General features: G+C 38.3%; 3 protein-coding genes across 4 annotated transcripts; 1 reads left to right on the forward strand and 2 right to left on the reverse strand.

The window, feature by feature from the left end:
• The first annotated feature begins 1,510 nt into the window (after positions 1 to 1,510).
• On the forward strand, positions 1,511 to 5,697 carry LOC124327873. Of its 2 annotated transcripts, none has more exons than XM_046786899.1 (17): positions 1,511 to 1,743; positions 1,823 to 1,899; positions 1,975 to 2,260; positions 2,334 to 2,390; positions 2,449 to 2,530; positions 2,609 to 2,819; positions 2,903 to 3,075; positions 3,142 to 3,328; positions 3,389 to 3,684; positions 3,755 to 3,895; positions 3,959 to 4,217; positions 4,286 to 4,468; positions 4,530 to 4,692; positions 4,765 to 4,877; positions 4,943 to 5,079; positions 5,144 to 5,260; positions 5,334 to 5,697. In XM_046786899.1, the coding sequence occupies exons 1-17, from the start codon at positions 1,644 to 1,646 to the stop codon at positions 5,473 to 5,475; spliced, it is 2,724 nt and encodes a 907-aa protein (XP_046642855.1). In that variant the 5' UTR covers positions 1,511 to 1,643; the 3' UTR covers positions 5,476 to 5,697. The 2 variants fall into 2 exon arrangements, with proteins under 2 accessions (XP_046642855.1, XP_046642854.1); XM_046786898.1 differs by having other exon boundaries at positions 1,512 to 1,743; positions 3,959 to 4,219; positions 4,282 to 4,468.
• Positions 5,698 to 6,250: 553 nt separating this feature from the next.
• On the reverse strand, positions 6,251 to 7,124 carry LOC124327874 (peroxiredoxin-5, mitochondrial-like). Its single transcript, XM_046786900.1, has 3 exons — positions 6,953 to 7,124; positions 6,741 to 6,875; positions 6,251 to 6,661 (listed from the first exon to the last, which is right to left on the reverse strand). Exons 1-3 carry the CDS (start codon positions 7,076 to 7,078, stop codon positions 6,329 to 6,331), a joined length of 594 nt encoding a protein of 197 aa, XP_046642856.1. The 5' UTR covers positions 7,079 to 7,124; the 3' UTR covers positions 6,251 to 6,328.
• A 1,991-nt stretch (positions 7,125 to 9,115) lies between these two features.
• Positions 9,116 to 10,179, reverse strand: LOC124327875 (peroxiredoxin-5, mitochondrial-like). Its single transcript, XM_046786901.1, has 3 exons — positions 9,787 to 10,179; positions 9,586 to 9,720; positions 9,116 to 9,509 (listed from the first exon to the last, which is right to left on the reverse strand). The coding sequence occupies exons 1-3, from the start codon at positions 9,796 to 9,798 to the stop codon at positions 9,177 to 9,179; spliced, it is 480 nt and encodes a 159-aa protein (XP_046642857.1). The 5' UTR covers positions 9,799 to 10,179; the 3' UTR covers positions 9,116 to 9,176.
• Positions 10,180 to 10,614: the final 435 nt, after the last annotated feature.

Genomic DNA, 10,614 nt, shown 5'->3' on the forward strand with positions numbered 1-10,614 from the left:
TCAGAGATGCGAAAAATGGTATCGAATTTGGCACAAGTGCTAGCTGTGGCTTCATCATCTTAAGCTTCATGTTCAGAAAAATATCAGAAAAGAAATCCATCATACGGTTTTTCTTTCAACTTCTGCTATGGATTTTATCGTTATTCACTGGATCAGTTTTCGCCTGGCTGTGGGTAAACAACGGCCCCACTGAAACATTGGCACCCAACTTCCTAGCCGCCTGCAAACCTCAGGGGCTAGATCTCCTGTGCAGTCCCAACAGTCATCCTGAAGATTGGAACCCGGTTGTTTTGGTTACATGCACAACACCTCCTGAAATGTGGATCCCCGCACTGTCGAATTCGCTGCCCCCTTTAGCTGCAGTACAAGCTTACCTGATGTTTGCAACGGTACTACAAGTCATTTACTACTGGAAGTGGGAGAAGGAGGGAAAGTGGCGAAAGAGGAATCAGATAGTTTCTGCACTGTTCGAGTTGACAGTCGCTATAAGCTTGACCGTGGTCATTGGATACAGCGTCATCTCAGATAATGTTGCAAATTTCGACCAAGAATTTGTTTCCGGCTACCTAAAATGCTTCGCTGTTGCTTGTGTGTGGTTAGCAGTGGATAGTTTTTGGCAGAAAACTAAAAAAGAACCAACACTTCCATGTCACTGGAATGACGTTCCAGTCAACAACGACCCAACATCCCAAACTGGCCAAGTCCCCGCAAACCTGACACCACCCCCCACACCTTCGTTGCAAGAACCACCTGCGACGACAGGCGGATCAACAACAACAGAAGAAACAGAAAATGTACTGTATCAAACCATTTACCCGGATCTGCCGCCGGAATATGAATATCCCCCTAATTACGAGGACTCGGTCATCCGATACTAAACGTTCGGGCCAGCTACCAATTGAGATCCAATGTCATCAACATATTTTATTGTTGTCTGGATTTAAATGCATGACAATCGAATTGAATAAAATAAATTTCAAGTTCACTTCATTTGTTATTTTGAAATTATTTGAATTAAACATAATTCTATAGCTCGAGTTTTACGCTCGAAATTATTTCTAACAAATGTCTAACTAGTTAACCTACAGAAACATGACAGTGCTCAGCACTCTGTGGCTCTACTGGTCGTTAAAAAGATCTAGAAGCTCGCGTGGGTAATACATAAGATGTGCAAATGATTTCGTGATGCGAAATGATTTTTAAATGTAAATGATCACTGAATAGCAACAGCAGTTAAGCGTTTTCAAATTTTAAAAAACAATTTCTAGGCTGGCACAAATTCTGAAATTCAAGCCAAGTGTAACTTTTGACGATACCAATTACGAGTTATGGGGATTGTCGCAAGGTAGTCATTTCTTTTGAACATTATCTCCCCATGCCCATTATTTTTATAAAAGCATAGATAAAGACGACGAGTGGTCTTTATCTGTGATAAAAGCACCATGATAAAAGTTTTCGGATTCGAGCCCCCAAGGGGCGTTGAACGGGAAGCAGTTGCCAGTTGGCAACGTTGTTGTTAGTGTCAATAATAAATACAAAATTTTTTTGGGAAATTGCCTTCGTGGCGAATCTCCTAAAACATCGAAACTTTTGCTATCCTTTCAATTTGTGGATTAACAGAATCACCGAGGCTAATTATTATTATGAAGATAGACGAAGATGAAGCTTCTAATAGTGTCAAAACGTCTATTGAAGCCCACCGAACAGATGTTCTGAAAGCAGTGATCGACACAATAAAAAAAGGTTTGACCATAGTGGCCGGGTGTCACTTACTTTTCCCACATTTATCTCCGAATTCATGCTTTTCTCATTTATGATACAGATTGGGATGAAAAGGAATTTCTAAAATTTTTAAACTATTCAAGAGAAGATGGAACATTTCTCCATTTAGTTACAAAGGTATTTAATTAAGCTAACTTATTACCTCTGTACATTCAAATTTAGATTTTTTCTTCTACATAATTTATTCCACAGAACAATCAATCAGATATGGTTAGACTTTTGTTAAACTACGGAGCAGATCCTACAGTTGTTAACACTAAGGGTGAAAAGCCTTTATCTGCCATTGCCGACAAACACACCAGGTCTGCATACAAGGATGCATTATTTGCTTCTATCGCCAGCCATGATATGGGAATGATGGAAAAGTTGTATTACTCAGCCATTGAAACAGATATTAGAGATAATTCTGAAAAATTAAACACCCTTCTGCATTGGGCAGTTTCTTTTTCAAATAAAGAAGCAATACATTTTCTCACAGGTATAAAATCATTTCAATAAGTAGTAAATCAATTTTAAATGTTTGGTTGCTACAAGAATTATATTTTCATTAGAACAAGGAACCATATTGGATTGTGCTAATGGAAAAGGACTCACTCCATTGCATGAAGGTTTGATAATCTGTTAATGTTCTGAATCTGCATGACTTATATGTATATTTTTATGCAGCTGTTCAAGCAGGAAATTATGATATTGTTAATCTACTCATAAAAATGGGCGCGGATGTAAATTTTCTCGTTCAAGGAACTAGGTGTGTTTTACAGACGTTTAAATTCTCAACTGCTTTCTGTCAAGTGTGAATTTTAAATGAAATTTTATCTACATTCAGCCATTTAAAAGGGAAATCTGCCATAGACTTGGCTGTTCCCGATTCACCGCTAACAGATCTTCTTGCTCGCTCCAGTAAAGAAAATAGCATGTCCCCTAAAGCTCCAATGGAGATAAATGGGAATGTTAATGGTAATATTCAACAAAGTTATCGAGTTGGGCCTGCCGGGCCTGCCTCACCTGGAACCGAGAGTGCGCTTAGTGTCGATGAGGTAAATTCCTAATTTCTTACCTACTTAAAATATCATCCACTTACAATGCATAATTTTTCTTTGCTTATTTTTGTCTTGATTAGATTGCCACTTCCTTGCCTTTTATACGCACACCAATACGCCCAGTGATTACAGATGCTCGACTACATTGGCTTTGGCCTCCACCAAAACAAATACAACAATTGGAAGGTCAACCGTTCCAAATTCACCAGTCATGGAACATATCTTTCGTCGCCTGTTCTATTCCGTTACACGAGTAAAAAAAATTTTCAGAACCTAAATCAATTCAGTGTTAACTTGTTAACATGATTTTATTTTACAGTATACTTGATATCTGGGATGTGCACAAACCTCAACTTGCTTTACTCGGAATCGATCCTACGATCGGTAATGTGAAGCCCAATAACACAGAAGTGACCGAAGATAACGAGAATAAATTGACATGTTGTGTCAAGTCTCAACTGTTTCCTAGTAGCGAATCTTATCGATTAACAATTTCACCTACTAAAGTAAATAATTTGATTTTGAAAATTCGTCTACAATCCTGAAATGATTTTTCCGCTTTTCAGATATCCATCATTTCATCCGACCGACAAGGACTGCATTACGCTTTGAGTACTCTAGAACAGCTTATCGTGCTGTGTTTTGATGATGGTCAGTTACCCCCACTCCACATCGAGGATAGTCCCTCGCTGCGGATGCGTGCAGTTCTGCTTGATGTCAGTTCGGCCGGCCGCGTCCCACTTCTCGACTCGCTATTTTCAATGATTGATATTTGGCGTTCTATGAAACTCAATCAAATCCATCTCTACAGTCGAGTCAACACCTCCGGAGGCTCACAATGGCCTTGGCCCTACACCAAAATGTATTTCAAACAAACGACACGTTATTTTGCAATTGTTTAACAGCGTTAATCGGTTTTATTATGGGAGCAGTGAAATTATCAGCCTGGATCGTTATTGCACGGACCGAGGAATGGAACTAGTACCAGCCCTGGATGTGGAAGGAGATTATAAAGAACCACGCGTGCTACAAGAATTGGTCGTCACCTCCCAAGCGTGCTTTCCATCCACCAAGTAAAGCTCTAAGATCTTTATGTTTCTTTTTAAGTTTCAAATTCAAGCATTATTTTTGTTTAGGCTTTTTCATGCTGGTCCTGGCTTAACAACTCTTCTTGCCGAAGCAAACTATGAATTACTGAATGGTAGTTCACCCGATATAACATGGCTTTTGTGTGCAAATAGCTTGAGAGAGAAGCAAATTCAACCAATCCTCAACTTTGGCCATATCTTGGTTGAGTATGGGTTCCAGGCAGATTATAATTTCCACGAAAAATCCAAGTCGGCGTGGGAAAGTTCGGCTGCCTTGTGTTTCTGTGCCGGAACTGCTTCATGGGATAGGTAAATATGCACTAATTTAATTCATTAGGAATTGTCATTTTTGACAACATGGAATTTTAAAGTGTAATAGGTTACCCAGATGCAGCTTCAGCCAATATTCTTCATGCAGTGCATGCTGCTGTAGAAAGAGGAGCATTGGGATCGTTTGTAGCAACATGGACTGATTCGGTGGCCTTAGGATCGTTACATTTTGCTTGGCCAGGTTGGATTTTACAGGCTGGCTTGGCTTGGAATCATTCCATCCATTGGGTAAAATATGTGATTATATTCTCCATTCCAAGAATCATACATCCAACTGATTAAATTCTAGGACTACATTCAAAATTCCATGGGCGAACTTGTTTCACTGTGGGTTTTGAATGAACCACTCGACAAACGTTTTTCAGTCGGAGTAGCAATTGTCGAGATGGGGCGATTAGAAACTTGGCTTCTTCGTCACGCTCGTGGAGAACTTGATCTTCCCAATGCATTTGGTAATAGATACAAAATAAAATATTGTATAGGTCTTTTCCCCGAAAAAAAATTTCTTATTTATACTCTTTCAGATTCTGCCACCATCCCGCCTTCTTTACCCCCAAAGGAAGGATCTGTTCACTACCGCTTGCTTTTAGATCCCGACAGTGTTAATGTAGATAACCTCAATATGGAATGCGTTGTGGTAACTCGAGTTTGGTTAGTTCAATGACTCTTAACAAAAAGCAATTTATCTGTATTTATTTGTAGCGAACTATTCGCCACACAAAAAAATGGCACAAACTGCTTACTGAAGCAACCGTTGTTACAGAAGGTCGTCATTATTTCATGAAGACAATCGCTGTTCAAGCCCTTCTCTCTGCCGATTTCCTTCTCCTGGCTTGTCGGTAAGAACTTTTTGTGCTTATTTTATGACATGATAATGTTTCCACAATTGCGTTTTTATGGTAGTATTTTGAGGGGAATTCTCACCATTGGGAGCAACCCAAATAGCAATATGGGTGTGGCTGCCATCAATTTGGGTGTCGCTAACCTAACGCCAACTTTACGAACAGATGCAGCTAACAAGTAATTTTTTTTTCATAAAAGAAATATTTGTTCTGTTACTTAATTCTTCATTTGTGTTTTTTTTCCATTTCAGAATGCTTAGTCTAACCGAGCGTTTTCAACAGCTGTGGGTACAGCAATATCAGAACCCCTCTAATGGATTAAATAATATAATTGGAGCACTAAACACGTCGATTCAACGGCTTTTGGCTAACGTCGATACATCAGATTTGTAGAATGTTGATTATAGATTTTTAAAAATCATTCCATCTGCAATCAACTATTAGCGCATTCCACAGTGGAACTGATTTCGAAGGGACAGTATTATTCTTTAATTTTGAATCATTGTTTATTTTTTTATTGCAAATGTGTTTTTTGCAATTTACGCTATTGTTAATTACAAGCTAAAAATGAAATTATATTCAGGAGGTGGTTAAATAAACTTCATATTTATCGAATTCCACACTTAGCTCCATTACGAAAATCTTACTAATGGATTTTTTTTTTCAAATTGCACCATCAGGCTTAATTTAATTTATGGTTTAAATTACTGTTATCACAAACCCAGCCTTGAAAATGAATCCTAATCAGTTGCGCAATTAATTGGGAAATTCTGTTGCTGCGGTCGGGGTTTCCCGTGGAAATGGGAACCCCGGAACCCCGTGGTTACCATAAAATAGTTTATGCTGATTTCACTTCTGAAGATTTTGTTGTCAGAGTTATCTGTAAAATAACCGTTCGTTTTTCCCGAATGTTCGTAGATTTTGTTTGCTTTTATATATTAGGTACACATATGTATATCATGTTAAGATTGGAAATGGAAAGTCTATACTCGGTCGTTTTTCTATAAATTACGTAAAGACAAATTAAAAATAATAGATAAAGTGGGCGAACATCATCCATCTTTGCGGTTTTATATTTAACCGGGTGATTAAATGAAGAATGGGTTGTTCGTGATGTTGCCATTATGCAATTAATGGATTAATGGAATTAATGGATTGTTAGCCAATATGCAAGGTAAGCAACGATTGCTAAACTTTATGTGTATTTGACTTGTTCCAAATCATTTTTACGTACGAACGATTTTGATTACAATTGTGACAAGATACTATTGGATAGTGAGCAAGTCAGTCCTGTGCCATCAGGTTCAACGTTGAGGGCTTTGACTACCCCGTCTTCAACCAACATCGAGAAGCGTTGACATCTGACACTTCCCAAAGGTCCCGACAAATCTTTTTCAAGATCGGCGGCCTTAGCAAAGGCGCCGTTGGTGTCGGCAAGCATGCGGACTTTTCCATCAGCATTTTGATCTTTTCCCCAGGCAGCCATCACAAATGGGTCATTGACAGAAACACAGACAATTTCATCAACTCCCTTTGATTTGAACTTTTCAAAGTCAGAAACATAGCCTGGCAGATGAGTCTGGATATGGCAAACAAATAAAAAGACATTGTAATAAACTACTTATGATTCACTTAAATATAATAAAGGCATAGGCTACCTTAGAACAGCCAGGAGTGAAGGCACCAGGAACACCAAAGATGATCACCTTCTTACCAGCAGTCAACTCTGCAATATTGACTTTAGTGGCAGGTGTATTTTCATACAAATCCACACTTGGTAGTTTATCTCCACTCTGAATAAAAAAAGGAGTTAAAAATTCTTTTTAAAGATGTTTAAATAAAATTTATATAATTATGTTTCTTTTCGTACCTTAATCGGCATATTGAAGGTAGACGCTAAATGTATTTCTTTACGACCAAACACCGTGAAGTTGAGACCGACTATGCTTTCTGGAACCTTGGACAAAATCGACGACTTTATTATACGAAGAGCCATGGCGAAACCGACAAAACTTTATCGAACAAATAGTGTTACGCAACGGGAATATCAGCTGTTTTCCCCCGCATCTAGCGGATTCCGCTTGAAGCTGAAATTGTTATCGCAAAGTCTAATAATCATCGTGACTGGATGAGACGAAAGCAAACAGAGAAAATAGATCTACATGCACCGTACCTCAGAACATTGCAAACTAGTAAAAGGAAAATGTCAGAATGACCGAACACGTAGCATTTAACTGTAGGCAGCGTACGTACGCCGCAAGGTACCCGAAGGGAATGTTAAGGGTATACTAGTTGGTATAGTAGTATTGCTGTGTTGGTATAGTTTTATAAAGGCAGAGCTATAGAATAGTTATAGAATAATAATAATATTCTGTTATAAAGGTAGGCCTATTATTAAGATTAATAAATAATATTTAAAACAAAAATGCTATGCCCTTAGTTTCCGGAGAAATTTAATATGCAGAAATCGAGAAAGAGATGAAAAGCATATTTCCGCATGTTTCTATCGAAACATTAAATACAAATTCAATTCCAAAAAACCTAATATGATATGGCGCGGCGTAAGGGTAAGGCGTGACTTTGGTGCGGCGGAGGCTTCGCCCCGCCACCCCACGTCACACCGGATCTTGTTAAAATTAAATGTAAGTAACTACCTATCAGCACTTCTTTTACTGGAGATTGATAGCGTTTAAATGATAACATACAGTTACTTATATTCTATCGTACAATATTACTCCAACAGCTATAGTCGCTATAGTTAGTGATTACAAAAAAATAACACTCGTTTTGAACTATAACCGACAGAGAACACAGTACTACTACTTTGACTATCAATTTTATTTTATCATACGGGCTTCAAGTCGATTTTCACGTTACGTTTATATCCCTGTCAGCTGTCACATGTCTCTGTATTATCGTCTGCTGTAACAGCTATTGAAATTCTGTCAAAAAGTAACAAGAACTCCGTTTGATCAAACGCCTGAATCGATTGCAGCCAAATTTTCAAAATAGATGTAAAAAATTGTAAGCTACCGATTACTGCCATTGAAATGCAATTAAATTGTTGATTGCAATCAATAATTGCCAAAAACTAGTGCATCCATCTATATAGTGTTACGATAACTGCAAAAAGCCATCTGTGTAGTGTTACGAGAACTGCAAAAAGCCATCTGTGTAGTGTTACGAGAACTGAGGGTGCCCATGTAAAAACCATACCAATGTAAACCATACTGCAAACGAAACTTTGACCAGTAACCCTTCGGGTAATTAGTAAAACGAAATCAAAAAAGAAAAATTTTAATGTTGAGACAATTTTTAACAACCTAAGTAGAACAGATTTATGTACCACCTTTTCTTTTATTATTGAGAAGTCGCGTGAAACCAGCATTATAACGGCAAAAGCATGAACGTGTTCATCTTCCGCATATTTTTATTGTCGGAAGAGCAGAAAAATTAAAAATTATAATTAATACCGTAAGTCTAATTATTCGATGTTACCTTATAGGGTCGAAACTGACACCAATCAATCAATAATTAATGCTGCATCAACATCCCATATTATTTCCCTTAGTATCAGACAATGTTTACAATTTAATAATGGATAATATTAATGTCACAAAGATAAGACTCAAATTTATGATTTCAACCTTAAAAATGTTATTGCCAAGGTTGTTGAATGTTTACAACGTTCGTGCCGAAAACTGTGCGCTTGACCGCGCTCGACCGGCACGCTCTAATGAGCTCGACAACAATGGACATGAAGATGAAGTCAAGACGTCATTTTTGGTTAAATTGTCACCTACCATTTGATCTCGGCTGTCTCTGGCGTCATCTAGTGAATGTTAGAAACCTGCAGAGATATCATTTGTCCTTAGAAAGTTGAAAAATATGGATCGTATCCGATTTTCATTTCAATTGATACAGATATTTCGGTTGACTAAATGAAGAATGGATTCTTTGTGAGGTGAAAAGCACGCGTAAAATGAATAATAAAATGATATGTACGATAAGGTAAACAACGATTTCTGAGCTATTAAGCTATTAAATCATGTATTCGACTCGTTCTAAATTTGTTTTTATAGGAACGATTTTGTTTAGAATTGAGACAAGATATTATTGGACAATGAGCAACTAGCCCCAGTACCATCAGGCTCAACGTTGAGGGCTTTGACTACTCCGTTGTCGACGAACATTGAGAAGCGTTGGCATCGAACGTTTCCTAAAGGTCCGGACATATCTTTTTCAAGATCCACGGCCTTAGCAAAGGCGCCGTTGGTGTCGGCTAGCATGCGGACTTTTCCATCAGCATTTTGATCTTTTCCCCAGGCAGCCATCACGTATGGGTCATTGACAGCAACGCATACAATTTCATCAATTCCCTTTGATTTGAACTTCTCATAGTCAGAAATATAGCTTGGCAGATGAGTCTGGCAATGTAAAAAAATAAAGAGTAAATGTCATGAATAAAATCAACTTGATTTGAACAAGGCAATGTATAGGTACCTTGGAACAGCAAGGGGTAAAGGCACCAGGAACACCAATGATGATCACCTTCTTACCAGCAGTCAACTCTGCAATATTGACTTTAGCGGTCGGTGTATTTTCATACAAATCCACACTTGGAAGTTTATCTCCGCTCTGAATAAAAGAAAAGGTAACATTTGTTTATACAATTATACAATTTCTAAAATAATACAGAAGTACCTTAATCGGCATATTGAAAGTAGATGCTAAATGTATTTCTTTGCGACTCTTTTCGAGATAAGTGAAGTTGAGAGGTTGGAACCCACTATGTAAACTAAACTGAAAGCTTGGACAAAATCGTCGCCCTTAATATACGATGGGCCGTAACCCGTAACGCAACGAAACTGCAACGAAAAACGAAATCTTACGACGACGTTGACAACGTCGGTAATCAACGACGAAAATAACCCAACGATGAAAACGACCAAACGACGAAAACGGTACACTTGGATATCGCTGTTTTGGCCCACATCTAGCGAATTCTCCTTCAAAGTGAGTTGTTCTTTTAAAAAACAAAGTCTTAAAGATCGCGACTTCAGTGAAGAAGCAATAGAAGCAAACGGAAGAAACGCGTCGACGACTCGTCTGGTCTATCCGTTCGTAAAAATAGGTAGAACGATATCTTACATAATTGACTAAGCTCGCATGGTAATCTGCATCACGATAATCTGCATCTTCAATTCTTCATCACGAATCTTGCCCTATCACACAATGTCTATAATTTACTAAAAATGGATCCACGCTCCCACAACCCCAAGACGTATAAATTATGTTTACAAATTATGTTTACGTTTTCAACCTTAAAAATGTTACCGCCAAGGTCATTGAAAGTTTACAACGATCGCGCCGGAATTGTGCGCTTGACCGCGCTCGACCAGCACGCTCGAATGAGCTCGACACTATAGTGGACTTGACAAGTCAAGCCGTCATTTTTGGTTTAACTATCTTGTCACCTACGATTTGATCTCGGCTGTCTCTGGCGTCATCTAGGGAACGTTAGGAACCTAC

This window comes from Daphnia pulicaria, chromosome 2, assembly GCF_021234035.1.
Source record: "Daphnia pulicaria isolate SC F1-1A chromosome 2, SC_F0-13Bv2, whole genome shotgun sequence".
In the NCBI taxonomy this organism is placed as follows: domain Eukaryota; kingdom Metazoa; phylum Arthropoda; class Branchiopoda; order Diplostraca; family Daphniidae; genus Daphnia; species Daphnia pulicaria.